General features: G+C 42.8%; 1 protein-coding gene across 5 annotated transcripts in view; it reads left to right on the forward strand.

The window, feature by feature from the left end:
* The window catches only part of KITLG (KIT ligand), an 87,941-nt gene that overhangs the window by 56,341 nt on the left and 8,713 nt on the right, over positions 1 to 22,887 (forward strand). For all 5 annotated transcript variants that reach the window (XM_073327583.2, XM_073327584.2, XM_073327585.1 and 2 more), the window contains 5 exons: positions 1,782 to 1,952; positions 4,769 to 4,931; positions 7,047 to 7,130; positions 16,725 to 16,834; positions 22,594 to 22,670. In XM_073327583.2, the coding sequence (XP_073183684.1) occupies positions 1,782 to 1,952; positions 4,769 to 4,931; positions 7,047 to 7,130; positions 16,725 to 16,834; positions 22,594 to 22,670 (605 nt within the window). The remainder of the gene's footprint in view (positions 1 to 1,781; positions 1,953 to 4,768; positions 4,932 to 7,046; positions 7,131 to 16,724; positions 16,835 to 22,593; positions 22,671 to 22,887) is intronic.

The raw sequence follows: 22,887 nt of genomic DNA on the forward strand, positions 1-22,887 counted from the left end.
GATATTTCCTCACCCACCTTGTCTAATACCCTGGGGCCAACACAACAATAACATTACATACTGCTTGTTACATCATTGCATGGGGACTCATACCAGGAGGTATACTGCTTTATGGTTTCTTTTACACAAAAATGACAAAGTTAGTGAAGACTGTAAGGTAAAGCTAAACTGTAAATGTGAACCTGTTCACTAAACATAAAGATTGCTCAATAGTTTATTTAGTCTTAGAAGGTATGCATGTCTCTCCCCCATAAAAATGCAGAAAGGTGAACTTTGTCCATAAATGGTAATGAATAGGAGGTAAACTAGACTAGAAAAGCATTCAGCCCCAAGTGATGCTGATTGAACACAACATATAAGGAATACCAAATTTAACACTTAGTATTGTGATCAATCTCACAAGGTGAAGAAAACCCAGGCATGTCAGTATTTGGATGGAAGAACTCCACATATCATGTAAGGTACTGCAAGAAGTGTTAGAGACAGGCACTGTGCTACTGAAGGCATATCTTCCATATGAAATGCAAAACAAAATCTTGACCACTTGTCACTAAAGATGCCATGGCAACTTTCTCAAGAGCTGGGATAATAGCTTAGTGTACTAGACAAATTCCAGTGTTTTACTTACGGTACTGATATCTACATTATTCTTCACTTTTTAAAAATCTTTCCTACAATGTGTAATAGAGCATTGTGTGGTGAAGGCACAGCTTGTTGTGAAGAGATTTCTATATATAAAGTTGTCAGTATATAAACCTGGCCCCTTCTTGTTGAACAGATCTACTGCCTGTGTGTATTTAGGCATAATGACTTAGGTTCTCTCCTTTTTTTACTCATGTTAGTCCTGCTGAGCCAACATAGCTAAGTAAAAGTGTGCTGTATTTTATTACTTCCTGTACATCAACAGAATGATTTACTAGGTTCCAATTACAGAAGCAATCAGCTAAATCTGTGCAAATCCACTGACTTGTGGTTGCACAGGTATCACTTGGGGCATGATTTGAAGACCATGTCACTGCACAGGTGTAATTGAGGTCATAACTTGGCCTCTTGATTCTTTTTATTAGTAAGGGTACATGAGAAGGAAAAACCTCAGGTTGACTTTCATACCCAGGGTGAATTTGTAGGGCTGGCATTTAGTAAAAAAAGACTGGAGGGGGAAGCAGTTTCTTGTAAACTATGCAGAGTTGCTCAGAAATTAAGAAAACAATCATGGAATCCCATAATGCCAAGTTTAGAAACTTATTTTTCAGAACAGAATCTTAACTCAAAGATCCTCCTGGATTTAAGGTGCTATAAAAGTGTAGGGTAGCAACAGTAGTGAAATGAAGATGGGGAGTATTTTGAAGATTGTCTGGAAAACAATTGTCCAAGAAATAGTCTTTAAAAAAAAACAAAAGTAGGTATGATATGGAAGAGTCGGAATAAATGGCCAGTTTCGGCATGGAAAGAGGTAATACTGGAATAGCCCACAGATCAGATGCTCAAACTGAAGTTTGACATTTATTCCCAAACTGGAAGAAGGGGTAACATTATGCCGACAACTTTGCAGAGAACATAATTAAGTCAGCCAAGATCAAGGAGGATTGTAAGATGCACCAAAAGGACTCAAGAGAACAGCAGGCAACATAATGTTAGTTGAATTTCAATTTAGAAAAGTGCAAGATGATGCAAATTGGAAGGAACAATTTAATCTACTTTTACACTCTGTGTTACTTATGCAAAAATTGGTTAAGTGTGGTGTTTAATCTGCCTCTCTTCTTTTTTATCTTCCCTGACAGCCTAATCACTGTTGGTTACATTTGATGGTGCCTGAGTTTTCAAAGAGTCTGCATAATCTTCTGCAAAAATTTTCAGATATGTCTGATGTTTTAAGCAACTATTCAATCATCAATAATCTCACGAGGATAATCAATGATATTATGTCATGTCTAGATTCTGAGAAAAATAAGGTAATCTTCTCAAAGAGCATTTTCCCCTTTATACTGCACAATTATATCTGAATTTTTGTAGCAGAGTACATGACATGTACAAAAAAAAAACCCTACAACCAAGGCTACTTCAGGTTCTATATTCGTTGTTTCAATTCCTGTTCAATGCAACTACTACTTCCCCTTTAAAGATGTACTGAGTACAATGGAGAGATGTTAGCTATTGGCTACATCAAGTGAGAGAAAAGGTATAAGATAAGGCTAGGATTTTGTCACGGAGATCACAAAGTCATGGAATCTGTGACTTCCAGAGACCTCTGTGACATCAGCCCTGGGGCAGCAGAGCTGGAGCTGTCAGCCAGGACCTGCCGCTCCCAGCTGCCAGCGCAGTGGGATGCTCCGAGAGGAGTTCCAGGCCTCTGCGGGTCATGGGGTCCCCTCCAGGCTCCAAGCTGAGGCCCCTGCAGCTGCTCCGCCGCCGCTGCCATGGGCGGCGTGGGGACCTTAGAGCCCCAGCAGCGTTGTGTGTTGGATCCTACCCTATCCTTCTCCCTACCCATTTTGTTATGGATATTTTTATTAAAATCACGTACAGATCACAGGCTTCTGTGAATTTTTGTTTCTTGTCCATGACTTGTCTGTCCCTTTTTTGCTAAAAATATCCCTGACAAAATCTTAGCTTTAGGTATAATCACTTAAAAAGCCTCAGAGGGATTACAACGTATAGGATGACCAAATAAACAGATATATTCAATATGTTGTCAGTGCATAGTCCAAACATTTAACTCTCATTCTCAAGGTAAATCAAACAAGCATGAATCATTTTGCATCTAACTTACACTGGAATCCTGAGCATAATTACTAATTTCAATCTAAAAATATCTGAAAAAGACTGCGATAAACTAGTAAGATTATGACAGGTTTCAGAGTAACAGCCGTGTTAGTCTGTATTCACAAAAAGAAAAGGAGTACTTGTGGCACCTTAGAGACTAACCAATTTATTAGAGCATAAGCTTTCGTGAGCTACAGCTCACTTCATCAGATGCATATCGTGGAAACTGCAAAGTCTGCTGCAGTTTCCACGATATGCATCTGATGAAGTGAGCTGTAGCTCACGAAAGCTTATGCTCTAATAAATTGGTTAGTCTCTAAGGTGCCACAAGTACTCCTTTTCTTTTTTAGTAAGATTATATTAATCAGTCAATTTCAGAAACCTTCATATTGAATTAATGGACCTTTAACCAAGGACAATTATACATGATAGTGGACCTCCCTAATTCCAGTAGTTGCTGGAAGTGCTCCAGGAATCTCACTCCAGGAGTCTGATTCTAGCCTTATTAGGAATGAGAGTAATAAAAGACTTATTTTTGTTAATAAGTTTTATGTGTAAGCCCTGATATATCTAATTGTATTCTGAGTAACATTGCCCAGCTTTGAGTACTCTGTGTATGAGTAAATGGTTTTGTTAATAATTACTTAATTAAAAGTACTAAGTGTGAGATCCAGGCCCTGTTGAAGTCAAGGATTTCACCCTATAGTTACCTTCCATCAGTAGATCTTAAACCACTTACAAAGGTGGGCAAGTGCAATTATTTCCATTTTACAGAGAGAAACAGATGCACAGAGAGGTGAAATGACTTGCCCAGTATCATACAGCAAGTCTATGGCAAACCTCAGAGTAGAACCTGATCTCCTGACCTGCAGTCAGGTGCATTATTTAGTTGCTGTGATGATGATTGCATGTTAGGGTTTTAGTTACCTTTCCATTACAATCCTAATTTTGTCCTTTAGCACACACCCAAATGTATCTATCTCAGCAAATTCAATCTATGAATTTGCCATGGTCTGCTGGTACAAGATACTTTTTTTTTAAATTAAATGTGATTTTACTTAAATTTTTTGTCTTAAAAGAAAGGCTTTTAGATAAATGGAAATGAGGATAGTAATCTCTGTAATTTGAAGGAACTACTTCAATAGGTAATTTTGTTTCCTGGAAGAAGAATGAACCTAGATCTATCCTTGTAACAAGAAAAAGAAAACAAACTGAAGAACTACCCACTAGGAAGTTTTCTTGGTGCATGATTTAAAGATGCTCTTGTCCCTGCCACACTTATTAGGACCAAAAACTAGCCCCTGGCCAAACTTGAATTGCTGGGATAAGTAACAGCTGCCATTAAAGATAAGGGTAGGTTTAAAAAAATATCATTAACAGGGATCTCAGAGTCTTCAGTTAGTTTGGCACAACATATTATCCATCAGGCTTCACAATTATGGAGTCCCTCTCTTATTTTTAGATGCACTCCAGAGAGGCAGGCTGACACCAATAGTGGAACTTGGACCACAGTTACTTGTTTCAATATCCAAAACACTTATGCTGGTAACGCTGAATGTATTGTGTTCCTGTTTCACATTATAATGGTCAAGCAAAGCCTTATAAAATTCCACACACCCAGGAACAAACAACTCTTTTTAAAATTAAGAATTAAAATCTCATGGGTGGTTGTTTTTTTCCCCCATCATTAGGGTAAGATGGGTGAGGAGATTTCAAGCCTAGGCTGTACATTTTTGTGACAATTTTTCAAGAGTGGATTAACAGTGCTAACTTTGCAAAGTGAAATAAATTAATTCAAAATCCTGGGATCAGAGCTTTTGGTATTTTTAAGGTTGAGATCTCCTGAAGTAAAGCAGAACTCTGCATCTTAAATGTTAACTTAATTTCTGTGTCACCTGTTGGTATTCCTTGGTAAAGTACCCATTGTCTATCTCTTAGGCCAGATTTACCAAAATGAGTATTTGTCTGGACTTTTAAAAAATAGAATTCTGTATTTTTTCCCTAGAATTTTAGAAAAGAAAATCTTCATCTTTATGAAGAAGGCAGGTTCATTCCTGAAGAATTCTTTAGGTACTTTAACAGCACCATTGAAGTCTACAAGGATTTTGCAGAAACATCAGATCATAGTGACTGTGTTCTGCCGTCAACAACAGAAACACCAGAGAACAGTAAGATCATAAAATTGTTCCTATTTTTGTTGAGCCAGATCCTCAACTGGTGTAAATTTGATGTAACTCCTTTGAAGTCAATAAAGTTAAGTCAGTTCAGAGCGTCTGAGGATCTGATCAATTAGCTTCATGTTTTTTACTATCTGTGACAGCGACTAATAATGTCAAGGCTGAAGTCCCACTGCTAGTACTATAGAACTAAGCCTGATAGCAAAACTGACATCATTACATACCATCGTTTATTAACACAGCCTACAGTTATTTCAGTGTATGTGCTCAGATTGTTTTCACATCAACAAAAATATCCTGGGTTGTTCTTTTACAATGTTCTTAGTGCTGCATTTTATCTTGCACTTGACTTTTTCTTAACTGTGACAGTTTGATCTTTTTGAAAATGTCTTTGTGGATACTGGGCCAATTCAGAGGCGATATGTAAGGTGGTATAGGTTAAGCATTGGTAAGCAGGTCTAAAGGAATTTAAGGTGGCATAGTTTATAGGCTGAGTGTCTGGAACGAAGTGTAAATAGCACCAGTTGAAAATCATCTCTGAATTTGGCCCATTCCCACTAAAGAGTATCATGGATTTATGATAGAGTCTTAACAAGCTCAGGTTAGATTCCTGTGGTTTCATATACTTGTTCCCATTGCAGTCCTTAATGAATGGATGTTTTGAATTTCTTAAATTTTGTTGCCACCGTGATGATTCTTAATTAATTGTTTTAATTAGGGCAACATATCCAGTTGCACAGTTACACCAATAAGAACTGGAAGTACTTTAGGCCTGGATACACACAGAGGCTGAAGTGTTGCAACACCTAACATTTTTAGACACCTAGAAAATCACAGGAACAACAATGCAATCTACAAAGCCCGAGTTTGCTACTAGGCTCCCTATACAATGAATGGGGAGAGACAGACACCTAAGAATAGGACCCTCAAAAGTCAGTAGGAAGGAGCTGCATACACTAACCAATGGGAGATGCTGACAAGCAGGGTGTGTCCTAAACCCTGCCCCTTTCATGGACTTAGGCACATCTCTGCTAGTGATCCATAACTGGGAACCCCTCACCTGGAGTAGGTGGTTTTGGCGCCTCGGTTGTTTCTTGTGAGAATGAATTAGGCACCTGCCTCACTCCATGCAAAGTAGCCGAGGTGTTGGTGCCCACACTGTAACTTTTAGTCATTAGAGTATTCATCTGGGATGTGAGACACATGCAGGTTCAATTCCACCCTCAGGTAGAGGGGGAGAAAGGATTTGAAGAGGGCTCTTCCATGATTCTCAGTGATTACAGCACTTTCCTGAGAGGTGGAAGATATGGAAGTGGGTAGGGTTCCCATTGCCCCTGACCCCTGTTGCCTCCCCCAGCCCACTACCCAGCCCCTCACTGCACCCTTGACCCACTGCCTTGCCCCTTCCCCCCATTGCCTCAAGCTCTCTTCCACAGCCTTGCACCCCAGGGCTTCCCCACTCCTTGCCTCTTGACCACAATGCTCTGGGCAGTCTTCCTCCATAAAGCCAGCCTTGGATAGGACATTGCTGTTCAAAACCTCTCTCTCCCCCTGTATGTGAGGAGGTGAAATGGAACCTCGGTTTCCCACATCCCAAGTGAGTGTTCTAACCACTGGACTAAATATTATAAGGTGACTACCGCCACCTCCTCGTCCAGACAGATTTTGAATGGGACCCAATCCAGTAGTTGGCCTCTGAGCACACCTACTAGATCAGGCTCCTCAGGGGAGATAGGTTCACTCTGAGCATCAGGCAGGAGATAGCCATCTAGGTGCTTAATCAAGGCAGCAGTGTGCAAGCCCAGAAGCAGAAACTTAGTTACCTAGGGAACTCTTACTTCAAAAACTTAGGTGCCAAGTGTGTTTAGGTGCTACAGGGTAAGGCAGCAGCCAGGCAAGGGTTTAGTCAATCACAGTGACATCTAAAATGGGATTTAAGCACCTAAATCTGGTGTTTAGGTGCCTTAATACCTTTGTGGATCCAGCCCCTATAGCCATAATCTAATATCATATGTTAACTGATCAGAGTAGCCCTCTTGCCAAGTGCCTTACGTAAGGGGAACTGTATTTTAAGTTGCATAATACTGACACTCATTTTCTATTTAGATCCAAGAGTCAGTGTAACAAAACCATTTTTGTTACCTCCTGTTGCTGCCAGCTCCCTTAGGAATGATAGCAGTGACAATAACAGTAAGTACAAATTATATAATGGACTGATGATATAGGTATATGAACTGATATATGTATATTTCCATTTAACACTTTTTTTATGAGCACTTAGAGGAAAGTAGCCTTAACCATGCAAAGCAATTGGATCATTATAATGTCTGATGGTACATCGTATTATCTGTAATTACACCAAAATGAAATGACCTGATTCAGTCAGACTCCAGGGATGCCATACAATTACAACTATGTGGTGACTTTCAAAAATGACAGAATGCAAATCTCTGCACTCTGATTTTTTAGTGCCTTTAAGACTCAAACCATGTGACCTCAACCAACATGCCTTCCCCAACATTTAATTTTAATGGACAGAAAATGAAACCGTTCCAAACTACTACTGAAATTTTCTTAAATTGGCATCATGACACTAATACTGTTGCTTTACTATGTCAATTTTGATAATACTGAACTAGTGATTTGGATACAGCATATTCTAATAGGCCACGTTCAGATGGACTCATTTTCCCGTCTTCCCAATCTTTGTACAACTCCCAGTTTAATGGGTGTATTTTTAAGGGGTGAAGTTACACCCCGTTACCTAGGGAGGTGGTAGAATCTCCTTCCTTAGAGGTTTTTAAGGTCAGGCTTGACAAAGCCCTGGCTGGGATGATTTAACTGGGAATTGGTCCTGCTTCGAGCAGGGGGTTGGACTAGATGACCTTCTGGGGTCCCTTCCAACCCTGATATTCTATGATTCTACACATATTTAAATATAGATGTTCTGTAGTTTAACTTAGTTAAAATTACTGCAGACTTAGAGGGTGTTTTTTAGTCTTTACAGCAACTTAAACAAAATAAATTTTAGATCTAGTAAATCCTGAGCTGAGGGGATTAACACAAAACCAACAAACTCTTAGTATGTTATTTAAATCAAGCATTTGATTTCTTACCTCCGGAGAGTGAGGGGTCTGTCAGAGCCTGATGGAGACTGAGGTGTTGCTCTAATATTTGTTGCAGAAGTTAGAGCAGTACCTGGGTGGACATCCAGAGCCCTGATTTCAGTGTCCTGCCTGTAGGAGAGAAAGAGGTTTCCCATCTTCTGCCCTAATAAATTATCTGTGGAAGGCATTGGGAACATCACTGAATCTGCCGACTGCTGCATTGGAATGAAAAGAAAAGTCATCAGGTATTTGCAGGAACTGCAGTGAGACTGGAAATGGGAAGGAGAGTTTACACTGGGGAACAAAAGTAACTCTCCATTAGTAACTTCTGGCTTGATACCAGGAACTACTACTTTCTTGCCAGCATCCCAGGTTGTAACAGTATTATTTCCCTAGCTCTTTTTCTGCACCAACAGCTGTGACATGCTGTAAGTCTCTTTCCAGCTCTTTCCATATACTTCCCATGTAACTGGGGTGACTAAATATGTGGTATGGTGGGATGAATGGTGCTGCTCCTGCTGAGGAACGCACAGGGAGAGAGAAGCCTGTGGCAGCCTGCCTTGCTGATGAGCAAGAAAGCAACTCCTGGCCACGAGACAGGAGAAGTTACTAAGAGAAAGGCACTTCCCCCCCACTCCCTAGGGGCCCTTACACAAACTGACTCTTGGCTGCCTACATTTCTGCTCCCTGCTTGGCTTGTGGCTCTGCACACCAGCCCCTAGTTTCCAGAAAGAAAAGGAGTACTTGTGGCACCTTAGAGACTAAAATTTGAGCATAAGCTTTCGTGAGCTACAGCTCACTTCATTGGATTCAACCGATGAAGTGAGCTGTAGCTCACGAAAGCTTATGCTCAAATAAATTTGTTAGTCTCTAAGGTGCCACAAGTACTCCTTTTCTTTTTGCGAATACAGATGAACATGGCTGCTACTCTGAAACCTAGTTTCCAGAAGATTCTCACCCTCACCCACCATTGCCACTTTCAGATATTAGGCTCTCCCTGCCCTGTTGCTGTCTCTTTAGGAGGTGTGTTTGGGGGAGATTTAGGGTAGGTCTGCACTTCAAGTGTAATTCCCAGCTTGAGGAGACATGTCTGCACTAGTTCTCATTGAGCTAACTGACTAAAAATAGAAGTGTAGCTGCCGTAGCACAAGTGATGGAAGGAACTCCCTGCCCTGAGTACAGTTCCATCCCAGACACCAGACACACAATCAGATGGCTAGCTCCTCCTGCCACTCATGTCTATGCTCTATTTTTAGCTGCTAGCGCATTCTGTGATAGCGTAGAATCATAGAATATCAGGGTTGGAAGGGACCTCAGGAGGTCATCTAGTCCAACCCCCTGCTCAAAGCAGGGCCAATCCCCATTTTTTTCCCCAGATCCCTAAATGGCCCCCCTTAAGGATTGAACTCACAACCCTGGATTTAGCATGCAAATGCTCAAACCACTGAGCTATTCCTCCCCCAGGTATGCATGTCTCCTCAGCCTGGGAATCAAAACCCTAGCTCCAACTGTAGATAAACCCATTGTGTAGAGCCTTCATTCCCTAGATCTGCAGTTAAGTAGGATTGGGACAAAATCCTACCCCTGACTTCCAGTAGCCAGACCACCTCTCTTTGGAAGAGAGGAATGTCACTCCAGGACAGGAGCTGAGCTCTGCCCAAGTGGGGACACGAGGTTAGCCCAAAGCCAATCAGCTGGGACGGGTAGGGCTAGAGAGAGCACACACATAGTTGGGGCCTGAACAGGTTCAGTTTTTTGCTGTGGCTGCTGGGGGGAGTAGGCCCAAATGCATCCTGTGCCCAGGGCTATGGGATCAGCCCAGAAGCAGGCCAGGGCACAGCTGGAGGAGCAGCCTACACCCAAAACAGGAGCCTGGACCAGCACAGTGACCATGGGATTGATGCCAGGCAATGCAGCCAAGATCAGGACTCCTCACACCATAGCTAAGTACCAGTGACTACCGCAAGGGGCAGAAAATACACTGTTTGTGACTGAGACTCTGGAGCTGCAGGTAGTTTAGACTCAGATTAAATCTATGTGTTTTAGTACTGTTTTCAAACCAGCACCTTCAAACCCAAGTTTCAAACAGGAAGTGAAGATCAAGGGTAGAAAGAAATGTAAAATAGGCATTTAGCTATCAATCTGACATACCATTCATTGCTCACAAGTTAAAATTGAGAATCATTTTGTGGGCATAATCAGGTATTTAGATTCATGAATGATATTACTTAAGCCTTTCGATATTTGGGCCCAGAAAACTGGACCCATAATTAATTTCCCCCACAAAACTCAATATGAGAGGCATCTCTGAAAATGAATTTAGCACCCCATTTGGGGAGGTTACTAAAACTCAAGTTTTACACCTTTTAAAGTACTGTGATCAAAATACTCACACCCACAACTTAATCTAAAGGTTCATTGTATTCAAACTTTGTACAGTGAAACACCCATAAAGGAGAGGTTGTCAAAAAACTGCAAACCGTTTCCATTAAAATTATTTAGTTGGGGAAAAAAAATGGCCAAAATTTTGATCATCTCCATCTGTGGTAATTTTTTTAAATTAAATATTGAAAGTAATTATTTTTGGATTCATGTTTATAGAACCTCTGTTTACAATTATATCCTCCCAGATGAATGTCTGACAAATTATGAATACTGCATTGTTAATGAATCTGTTCACAAGAAAAGATGACTTTGTAACTGCTTTGAATTCCAAAGAGCATATAGTGAAAATCTGAAATGTATTATAAAAGCTCTGTTGAAAAAGGATGATTGTAATATAGAATTCTGCATATATTATAAGGAAATGATATTAAACTTTTTACAGTTTGAATGGATGTTTATTTCAACAGTCATGCCTGAGGATCTCTGAACATTTTAATAAAATGAAATAAAATTGCAAAAATAGAGCAGCATGTCCTGAGTAGTTCCCATAACAAGAAAACAGGGAAAAACAGCTTGTCAGTCTGTTTAATCTCACCTCCTTTCCCCTTTCTGACAAAATCCTACCCAAACCAACTGAATAGTAAACTGGAAGCCACTGGAAGGACTGATTCCATTCTCATTTTGCCTTGATGGCAGTAGTGCAGTACCAATCATATGATATTGAATACGGAACTGTCACATGTTCCAAACCAATTTTTTCCCCTCACTAACATGATTTCTCTACTGAAAACAACTGACAGCTTCTTCTGTCTGGTGCTTCACCTTTCCATTTTTATACAGTAACTCCTCACTTAACGTTGTAGTTATGTTCCTGAAAAATGCAACTTTAAGTGAAACGATGTTAAACAAATCCAATTTTCCCATAAGATTTAATGGGAATGCGGGGAATTAGGTTCCAAGGAACTTTTGCGGGGGGCAGACAAAAGGCATTATGTACTGTACTGTGGTTGGGAAGTGCCTATGGCTTACCCCACACAGGCTCAGCCAGCTGCAGGCAAGAATGCTAGGAAGCACCTTCGCAGGAGCAGTGGCAGCTTACCCGGAGAAGAACAGATGCCAACTTTGCCAGGGGATGGTCCAGGCCCGCCTCTTCCTGTACCCACTCCACTCCAGGCCCACCTCTTCCCACTCCACCTCCTCTCCGGAGCACACCGCATCCATGCTCCTTCCCCCTCCGCCCCCAGAAAGTCCTAAGCGCCGCCAAACAAACAAACTAACTGTTCGGCGGTGCTTAGGACTTTCTGGGAGGGAGGGGGAGGAGCAGAGATGCGGTACTTCCCTGCTCTTCCCCCTCCCTCACAGCGCTTCCATGCCACCAAACAGCTGTTTGGCAGCGCTTAGGATTTTCTGGGAGGGTGGGGGAGAAGTGGAGATGCAGTGCTTTCTCGCTCCTCCCCCTCCCTCCCAGAAAGTCCTAAGCACTACTGAACAGCTGTTTGGTGGGGGGGAAGCAGTGGGAGGGAGGGGGAGGAGGCGGAGATGAGGAACTTGTGCAAAGCTCCCTTGTAAAGTCTTGCCTGCTCTTCCACAAAATCTGATATGCAGTGGACAGAGCAGGCAGCCAAACGATGTTATAAGGGAGCATTACACAACTTTAAATGAGCATGTTCACTAATTGAGCAGTGATGTAACTTTGAAACAACGTTAAGCAGGAGGATGTTAAGTGAGGAGTTACTGTACCCTATCCTATTTTTAAATTCTAAGTAATGATTTTGGTCACATTCTTGCGGTTTGTTCTGCATAGGTGGACTGCTGTGCTATGCAGAGTCCCAGTGAAGTCCAATAAGGGTCTTCAACACAGAAAAAGTTGCAGGGTTGGTGCCTTGAGTCCTAATGATGCCTGTTCTTTCAACAGATTAAACCAAGATGAATAGTCAAAGTTAGTCTTGTTATCCAGGTTGGGTAGCCTCCTGTTCCCCTGTTTAAAATTCAAAAAGTCTGACTTTTACTTATTTTTCACTTCTAGCTCAGTAGTGCTGTTTGTACTTTCATGGAAAGTTCAGTGCTGCATTCTGCCATTTTGCCTGCTGTTTCTTTGCAAGAGTTTGACTCATTTCTTCAGTACTGTGCAGCTCAAAGAATATCCAGGCATGCCTTGTGTGTATCCATAACAATCCCTAAGTTTTTCCAGGTAGAATTTGGATCTTTTTAATTAAGAAAATATTATTTAACAAATATCTTCAAAAGGCATTAATCTGCTTTGTTTCCAGTTCATGAAATTCATATTGCATTCCATTTCTTTGACCCCTTCTTTTTAATTACAAAAGATTTACCAAACAGGTGGGAAATACTGATTTTGAAGTGATAAAATAGTGTGATAATTACTTTGGAGATGAGTAGATATCTAGGGCAAATCCCTTTGAGACAGATATGGCAACAAAACGTAATGTCTGGTCTGAATTGTAATTTCTTGCTGAACCTACATACATGGTGTAAGATGTATTTACCAGTTCAGATAGCTTTGTCAACAGAGATTGTAAGCTACCAGAGGCCAATAACTACAGTGCCTGGATCTTGTGTGATCAGTGATGCATCTGACTTTTTTTTTTTTTTTTTTTTTTTTAAGTTCAGTGGAACAAACAGCTTATTTCATGGAAATTAGCCAAGTATTTTGAAAAACCAATTATTGTTCATGATGCTACAGAGGCCCCCTGCAGAGGTTGCAAGCTGTCAGGTTCCAGAAATAGCTTGTAACTCTTCCTGAGTGTCCACGAAATTTACAACATATACTATTTTCAGTTTGCTGACCATTGCACTCTGCCATACAGCAGCTCCCAGATGTACTCACTAATAAAAGGTAAACCTGGCTCCTCAGAGGAGGAGCCTGCTCCCAGATTCTCTTTAATGAGTGAGGGAAAGCTCCCTTCCTCTCCGGCTTGGCGAGAATGATCAGCTGACTGCCCCTAGAAACACTAAAAACAGGGAGAAAGGCAGATCATTAGACATTTCCACACCACAAAATATCAGTAGACTGTGGGAGTCTGAGCCTGTTAGGAATTTTTAAATGGAGGGTGGGTGTTGCCCAAAACCTGCTGAAACTCAAGTGTTGTTTGGGTGACTCTTACCCTATTTGGGTTTGAAATTTCTATTGTAAGGAAGTAAAAAGAGGCAGAACATTTTTTCAAAGTGAAGTTGGACAAGATTTACTATGATGTCAATTCCCCTCTCTCATTCTGTGGTGCCCTCTTCTCCCACGGTGAGCTTTGTCAGCTTCCCACACAAATGCTTCTGCTTTCCTCCATAGCATCCCCTATCAACTGAACACTCTTCCTGAGTACATCTGTAAGGCCACTAACTTCTTTGGCCTAGATTCCCTCTTAAAAACCCTATCTGTGCTGTGATTCCAACAGAAAACAAACCAACTGAGAAGCTTGAGGAGCCCTATGAGAACAGTGTAAATATAATCTATTTTGAATATAAACATCTGAACCTAATTGCATATATTGTACCAATTCCCCATATCTTCTCTCCAGGAGGGGCAGGGATCATGTGGTAGGGTTTTACTTTTTTTTTTTTTTGGAAGTACCTACCCCTCTGCAGACATTACCAGAAATAAAGCTACCACCTTCTATAAACTCAAAAGGATCTTAAACAAATTTACAAAAGAGTTAAAATTTTTCATGACCTGACATGTATTTAGAAGACAGTGTCCCATATGCCCTGCCTCCCCAGGTACAAACCTAATTGAGTATTCCTTTCAAGTTTGTGTCAATGCTAAATGAAGGCAAAACTGAATGTTGAGGCCTTCTTATCAGAAATGAGACTTTCCAATCAGTAGTGTCTAATTTTAAGTCAAGCTAGTTTATGGTCCAAAGACTTGTTGAAATATGTACATTAACAAATGTGAAAATGTAGCAATTAACTAGATATCTGTGTATCTAGCTGAATACTTTGAATAACTTTTGTTAAAAGTGTTTTATGTAAAAGTCTACACACTTGCCCTTGCGTGCTGAGACTGGCATTGTAGAGTAGGTGGAGAATTTGTAGTAGGTTATATATGGTAACTAAGGTAACACGTTATCAAATAACTTCTCTGCTCTCTGAGATCTGCAACAACATACATACCTTCCTTTGAAGATTATTCATTTTTCCTGGAGTATACAGAGTGTGACAGACCCAGACCAGTGAGTTACAGGAGTTTGGTCTAAGGCATATATACTGGCCACTGGCTGAATAGTGTTCTGTTCCCTGAGTGACCAGAGCAGGGGCTGCACTAGAGCAATCAAGAACCTGCTAGAACCAATTAAGACAGGCAAGCAAATTAAGACACCTGGAGCCAATTAAGAACATACTAGAATCAATTATGGCAGGCAGACTAATCAGGACACCTGGTTAAAAAGGATCTCCCATCAGTTAGGGGAGGAGGTGCAAGGAGTGAGAAGGCATGCTGCTGAGGGATTGAGGAGTACAAGCATGATCAGGCTTCAGGAGGAAGATCCTGCAGTGAGGATAAAGAAGGTGTTGGGAGGAGGCTATGGGGAAGTAGCCAAGGGAGTTGAGCTGTCATGTAGCTGTTACAAGAGACACTGTAGACAGTTGCAATCCACAGGGCCCTGGGCTGGAACCTGGAGTAGAGGGCAGGCCTGGGTTCCCCCATCCCCCCTCAACTCCATATTTGAGATGAGGAGGTGACCTGAACTGTGGGTCCCACCAAAGGGGAAGGTCCCTGGCCTATCCCCTGACCCACTAGGTGGGTCAGCAGAGACCGTGGGGATTGTTCTCCTCCCTTTCCCCATGCTGGCCAGTGATGAGGTTAGCTGAGTGAATGGCAGGTTTGGCCACTAGCAAAAGTGACCAAACTGAGGGCTGCTGTGAATCTCTGAGGGAAGCAAATCTGCCAATAAGCGCAGGACCCACCAAGGCAGTGGAGGAACTTTGTCAAAAGAGTAAGGTGTTTACAAATGGGAATGCCCATAGCTTTGGGTAGTTATATACTCTAGTTGTATAACTGTAAAGTGTCCAAGAAGGAAATATGGCTAATGAACAAAATATGGATTTCTTTCCCTGGGCAGAAGCAAGTCTGCATTCTTCCTGAGTAAACCACAAGAACCATGTTGGAATTACTTCTAAAAATAAGATCTGTGTGTAATCAGCGATATGAATTATTTTCATGTGTATTCAAGAGGTCTAGTTCTAGTTCCAAACCGCCTCAGGTCTAGTACTAGATATGGGGTTAAGTTATTAGTTGAGTCATGGCCCTAAATCTCTGAAATGCACATCAGCAAACCCATCCCAAATCCAGATTCTTACATAAACTCTGTGAATTGTGGGAGGGCTTGATAAAAGATGTGCACAGGGAGTAGAGACTTACTGGAAGACTAAGCTAGCAGAAACTGCAAATTCTTTGGAGGGAAAACCGCCACAGACCTCAGATTAACCAGTTTGTTCTGTGTTCAGTGTTCCCACTCTGTTCCACATAACTGTGTCTGCTGCATCTACCTGTCTTCCTTTCTCCAGAGAATCTCTACTCTTTCAGTAATGTAATAATTGAGTATCTGTTCTGCTTGATTAAAATTTCCCTTTAGTATTTACACACCTGCAGGGTTCTAGTAGAGTTCAGTCTTGATCAGAATCATGATTAAACACAGGACTTATATTTTATAAACTGCATATTATTGTTATCTAACCACAGCATTTCTTTTCCAATACTCAGTCTAAGGTTTTCAATGTATCCTGATAATGCACCATTTGAGCTGCAGTTCCTGATACTAAGTAAAGCTAGGTTAAAGCTGTTTAAATCAAGTGTCCTGTAGCTCAATTTGCAGTTTAGAAGGTGGAATCCTAGGCTACCCCCACAGGATTTTTCATATCCTGCCTTAACTAACTAACCAAGGGTCCAAATTCTGGCCTCAGCCTACACATAACTCCTGCTGAGATCAGTGGAAATTGCTTGTGTGCATGAAGGATAGGACTTGTGCAGTAGCAACAAAAAATTTCCTCAAAAAGAAAAGGAGTACTTGTAGCACCTTAGAGACTAACAAATTTATTTGAGCATAAGCTTTCGTGACTACAGCTCACTTCAAATTTTCTGTAAGTTTTTGGCATGAATATCACCGCCAATAAAAAAACCAACCAACCAAAAAAAAACTTTGAAGGAAGTATTTATCTCAGTTACCTGGAATGCTGAGAGTTGTCATTTTATGTACATAAATTAGCTATTGTTAACAATGCTGCTCTGAAGAGAAATTTTTTCCATAAAATCTGTCTTCACTTACCCTGCTTTTAATTACAGAAGAGGCACTCGACTTCATTAGCAGCCCCAGCCTGAAAGGGATAAGCATAGCATTGCCGTCATTGTTTTCTCTTCTTATCGGCTTTACTTTGGGAGCCGTCTGCTGGAAGGTGAGAAATTTTCAAACTTACCTGGGTAGGCAGAGACCGGTTACATTTTATCCCTAAGCAAACAAGTATCCTGATTTTAAAAACTAGGGGCATATCATTTGAACTTCACTGAATTATGTAACTCTCAAACATATATAATCAGTGAATCTCTGTTTTTAATTCCTAACTCACTCCTGCCCTTCCTTCCAAATAATAATAATAATAATAATAATAATTAATAATACTAATAAAAAATGCCTGTTGGTGTGCTAACACAATAACTCTAGGCCTGAAATTTAGGAACTAGAATTCCCACAACTTTCCAGTTGTCCCAATTTATGTCTTGATGTGGTAGTGCTTTTCCATTTATTGAGGTCTTGTCTGCACTAGAAAGGGTTTACTCTTCTTCAACACTTAGCTGAATAGTCCGCAGTAGCAATTGTTAGCCCTTTTTTGGTCTGTTCCTGTGTGGCCACAAGGGCTTGATGGCCCAAGAGTCCAACATCAGAACAGACTTGATGAACCCATGTAATAAGGGGGCTGCCTCTGGGCTGTCTCCACCCCTCATTGGTGGAATTTTATCCCAGATATTACAAGCCACGCTGAGAACTTCATTTGTTGTAACATCTTATGGCATTCTTGTGATATGTTTGAAAAGCATAAGACACTGTCTGTGGACAATGGTTCCAGTAGACAAATGAAGTCATTCCACTTTATTCCCAATATACGACATTGGCATTTTTTTTTTATGGAAAGCCTCCAGCTTTGCCCAGTCTGAGTAGCATACTGTCCATGTTTCACAGCCGTACAACAGTACGGAGAGGATACAGCTCTAATAGATCCTGAATTTTGTGGTCATCCTGAGATGATCTTGATTCCATATTTGTAGTAAACGACACATGGCAAGTGCTGCAATACCAATCCAATGGAGAACCTCTGTGTGAGAGTTGGAGGAACTGGTGAGTATAGAACCCAAATAGCAAAAGCTGGAGACAGCTTTGACAGTTTCATTGTTCAAAGAGATTGGTGGACTTGGTCCTAGATTTTGCAGCTTTGTCTTTGACCATGAAACATGGAAGCCAACCCTAGCGAACTCTTTTCCATTTTCTGGAGTGCCTCGTAAAACCTGTTGGGGCTCTGTTCTAGAAGAACAACATCATCAGCATAGTCAAAGTCTGAGAGCAAGAGATCACCAAGCTTATTGCCTGTTGACCTGATGGAATGTTGCATTATGAAATCCATTTCCTGACAAAAGAGTGCAGGGGTTAAGACGCAGCCCTGCCTGACACCAGATACTGATTTAAAAGATGCCAACATCCAATTCCCCAGAGGTACATTGGCAGTGGTTCCATTATGCAGTTCTCTGATCAAGTCCAGCAGAGTGGTAGGAACACGTACACCTTTTAAGGCCTTCCATAGTGTGACTTGGTCAGCTGATTCAAATGCAGCCTTAAGATCAATACGCGTGATGTGCGTGGGCTTCTTGAAGTCGTGGTGTAGCTCCGACAACAAGCAGAGGGCCAAAATGATGTCTATTGTGGACCTGTTCCTCGTAAAGCCTGACTGTTGGGGGCAATGCTTCTGATGTAGCAGGGGCTCCAAATGCACCAGCAGAACATACACACATTCCCTGGCATGGACAACAAGATGATCAGCCTGTGGCTCTTACATTCACTGCGCGGTCCCTTGCCCTTACAAAAGTGAGATCACAATACTGTCCTTCCAGGTAGCTGGCAAGGTTCCATATCTCCACACCAGAGAAAAGATGGCCAGAAGTGATTCTGCTACAGGGTCAATAGCACAATTTAGCATCTCTGGGGGGGATGCCATCAGCGCTGGCTGCGTGTCCGTTTTTCAGTTTACAGATGGCATTCTTCACTTCATCCAACATTGGTGCAAGTGTCTCAGTCCCAAATCACAGTGGTTGCCAGATTTCCTAGCTCTAAACAAGCAGCAGCTGGAGGGTGGTTCAGGGTGCTGTGAAAATGTTCCACGCAGCGTGAGAGGATGTCATCATCCGATTTACATGGGTGGCTTTGGCTGTCCCTCAGGATGCCGTTTGTAGCGATTACCTCTTGACCACTGAGGTTGCAGATTGCACAGAATGCCAGCTTTAAGTTGAATTGGGCTTAGCCAGGGGAGACATCATCCGCCACTTGGTTATAATATGCCTCATGATTGCAGTGTGACAGGGTGTTAAACTTTCGCTTCAGCTGAATACAAGTGTGCTTATTGCTATGCTGGCAGACTGTGGCCTTCAATTTGATTGTCTGGAAGGCCTGCTCTGATAGCCAGAGTCAGCGTGCTGAGTGCCTATAGCTAGACGTCCCACTTTTAAAGGGACAGTCCCGTTTTTAAGCCCTCCTACAGGTGTCCTGACTTTTTTTAGAAAACAGGCAAATTGTCCCATATTTTCTGTCCCCCACCCATCAGTACTGGTGGGTTCTGCTGCTGGCTGGTTCATGCTCGCTAGCTGCTCGCCCACCAGCGGTGAGTGGAGGGGTCCACTGGCCGACATTGGGGGGGTGAGTGTGCAAGGCTGGGAACGGGGCAAAGCCGCAATGTGCGGGGCTGCAATGTGCGGGCTCCCCCTGCTGGTCCATCAGCACAGCCCCCAGGACACTACCCCACATACTGTTTCCGGCCAGTACTGGCTCTGTGCTGTAAACTGTGGTGGCTGGTGAGTGTGAGCAGGTGCCAGGCAGGGGCTGGTTACATGTCGTCTCTGCTGCCCACTATTGACTCTTTACGTGCTTCCCCTCTTGCTGTCCTCTCACTGCTTTGCCCCTTCAACCACCAGCTCTGCTGCTGCTCCATATCCCTCCCCCCTTCCCCCCAGGCAGGGTGTGTCTCTCTCCCAGCACTGTGCAGAGAACCAGCCCCTGGTTGGAGCACTCAGCTCACCAACAGCCCGGCTGGCAGGCTCCTTCCTTCCCCCACTGCCTCTGGTTGGGCAGGCACTCTGAGAAAGCCCAAGACCCTTCAGCCTGGGGCGCTGACCAGGAGGACCAAAGCCCTGCATGTGCCAAAGCCCCACACAGCACTGGTATGGGGAAGCCTCTCCACCTCTCAGCTAAGCTCTGGAGGGGCAGGGGGAAGCAATTTCCAGACTGTTCGTGCCCCAAATCTGCAGGCTCCACAGCAGCCCCCGAGGCAGGATTTTAGCACCCTCTTCACCCCCCCCCCCCCCAGCCTAGGTCTTACCCCCAGGAAGCGTGGGGCTGCTCTGTCCCCTAGGCACCCTCCCCTGATGAGCCACCTCTCTGGCCATATTCGCTGAAGCCCCTGCAGTCAGGTTCCCTGGGCACTGGAGCACTGTGCATCCTTGGGGCTTAACCTTTTCCTGCCTGCACTGTAGCCCGTGGGACAGGAGGCAGCTGGGTTATGTCAGTGGCCAGCAGCAGCCTGGTGATGTTAGCTGCCTTTCGACATTCTGTGGGCAGAAAGAGACAAGCTGCTTCCAGCCACATGGGAGAGGGAGGAGAGGAGGAAAGAAGAGATGAGCTCTGCAAAGACACGGACCAGGTCATCCCTCCCCCAGCACAGTGCTGAAAGGCTGCTGTTGGCCACATTCTGGTGTGAACCCAGGCAGAAATCTGGGGCGGGGGAGCATGTGACCCTGTGTGCCCCCCACCCCATGCCGCCTCAGGAAGATGCGGCTACAGGTACCAGGAGAGGCTGGTCCATTCCAGGGGGCCCAGCCAGGCATGGAGGGTGGGGAACACCAGGAAGGGAGGCTCAGGTCAGTCAATCCCCCTGTGTGTGAAAGAGAGATGTATGGGGGGGGGGGTGTCACCTCTTCCTGTGTGAACCCTAAAGCCTTAGAGATAAGAACGTAAATTAAAAGAATCCAGCTACGCAGCATTTCTTTTTAATGGGCACAAGCAACTTGATGTTAATGTGAACGTTTGTACTGCATAGTTCTGATTGATTGCCGTTGAACTCGGTGGGCGAGTAATTTTACGAGGTATCCCATATTCAGCATAGGGAAATACGGTCATCCTACCTATAGCTAATCGTCGGCTTAGCAGATTGGTGGAGGATGGAGGTGAGCAGAGACCAGGCAACCTTGATATTGTCTGGCAGGTCAGCTAAAGAAGAGAATCTATTGCTGACGTCGCTGCAAAACCTGTTGGCTAAACCGGCACATGGAGAAGTGCATCAATGTCAAATTTCTTCATCATCGCAGAGGGCTTACCTGCTTGTCGGAGAGTCAGTGCCATGCGGGCAACCACTGGGTGGTGGTCTGTGTTCATAGCATATTATGCACCACCAAATACTCTACAGGAGGTGAAGAGACACCTATCACACGTGGGATGATGTCATCCAACTACTTCTGAGAGATGCCATAGTGAGAGATCCATGACATCTGGTATATGCATCACCACTTGAACCATGACCCAAGAATGGAAAGGTTCTGAGAGGCGCAGAATGTGAGCAAGCGGCAAGAGTTATCACTGGGTGTACGTGAACCGTAAAGACCAATAACCCATTCAAGCCCAATTCGCAGGGAGCCAATAACTGCATTTAGGTTTCCCAGGATCATGAGATTATTATGTGGAGGGACGGTGTGTACTAGAGATTCCAACTGATTGTAGAAATGACCTTTGACTAAATCAACAGATTCCTCTGTCGGTGCACAGACGACTATGACAGCGAGGTGACCATGCCGATGTTTAAGACGTGCAATAAGTAATCGAGATGACACAGGCATCCAGGTTATCAAGGAGGACATGGTCTCGCCTCGCAGTAGTAGTGCTACCCCATGTAAGTGGTTGGGGCTGCCGGAATACAGAAATAAAGAATCTTCCACCTCATGGCTTCCATGATCTATCAGCCTTGCTTCCATTAGGCCTGTGATTGATATGCCAAGATGATTGATTTCACCTGAGACAGTGACCTGATGACCACACCTGTAAAGAGTTGCAACATTCCAGATTGCAATTTTGATGAATTACTGCAGATCCCCGCTACAATTGAATACACTGTCACGGTATATTGCAGATATGCCTGCCGACATCGGAGGATGCATGCCCACTAGGGGGCTTTGGCACAAGCCCGTCATATTTGCACCAAAAGAGGATGGCACCGGCAAGGCCATCTACAGCTGGGAGTAGAGCAGGGGCTGTAACTGGTGCTGAGTGCCAGGTTATTCAAGTTGGTCAAAAAGTTATACCAGCAAACCCACCTAGCAGATGCACAAAATTATTTTACTGGTATAGATTATAACAGTTCCCAAATTATGTAAACTATACTGGCAAAAAAACATTTTTGCCAGCATCACTGTGTCTTACTGGGGATTTTGCCAGCATAGCCCCATCAGTTAGGGGTATGATTTTTATCACACTCCTAATGACATAGCTGTCCCAGCAAAACATTTAACAGTAGATCAGATTTAAGTTTCTATAGGTTCCAATCCTGCACAGCTTTAGAGGAGTAATCTTGCTCACACAAGGAGTTCCAGTTGATTTTGTAGGACTGGTTCTCACACTCTAACAATTAGGAGCTATTAACCTGGTATTGTACTTGGTTAAAAACATAACACTTCATTGAATATAAAATACATATAAATTCTGCTATCACACTTGCATGCATAACTCTGCTTGACTTCAGTGGGATGCATGTGAGCATCTGAAAGCGAGATTTGATTTATCTGGTACAAGAACATATTGATACTGAAAATAGAAAGGGAGACTTAAATGAATAATTATCATTTGTTTTGGTTATTTTTTTTAAAGTGTCACTATACAGTAATTATATCTGATGCACTTCCCTCGTAGAAAACACATCGCACACCCAGACCAGAAAGTGATGAAACAGCACAGTGTAATAACTGTCAAGAGGATAATGAGATAAGGTATTTTGCTTCACTGAAGTCTTTACATACTTGATTTTTCAAAGATGAGATGTATCATTTTTCTGTTTCTTAATGGTTTCTCTTGTTGTCTGAAAGGTGCACTTGGAAACAAAAAAAAAAAGTGCATATTACCAAGATTCTTGTCATAAAAATGTATTGGATAGAATTTGTGCCCAGAGTATGTCCCTTAAAGTGTGCTGCTACTCTAAATGTACGT

Source organism: Lepidochelys kempii, chromosome 1 (assembly GCF_965140285.1).
Source record: "Lepidochelys kempii isolate rLepKem1 chromosome 1, rLepKem1.hap1, whole genome shotgun sequence".
Lineage (NCBI taxonomy): Eukaryota > Metazoa > Chordata > Testudines > Cheloniidae > Lepidochelys > Lepidochelys kempii.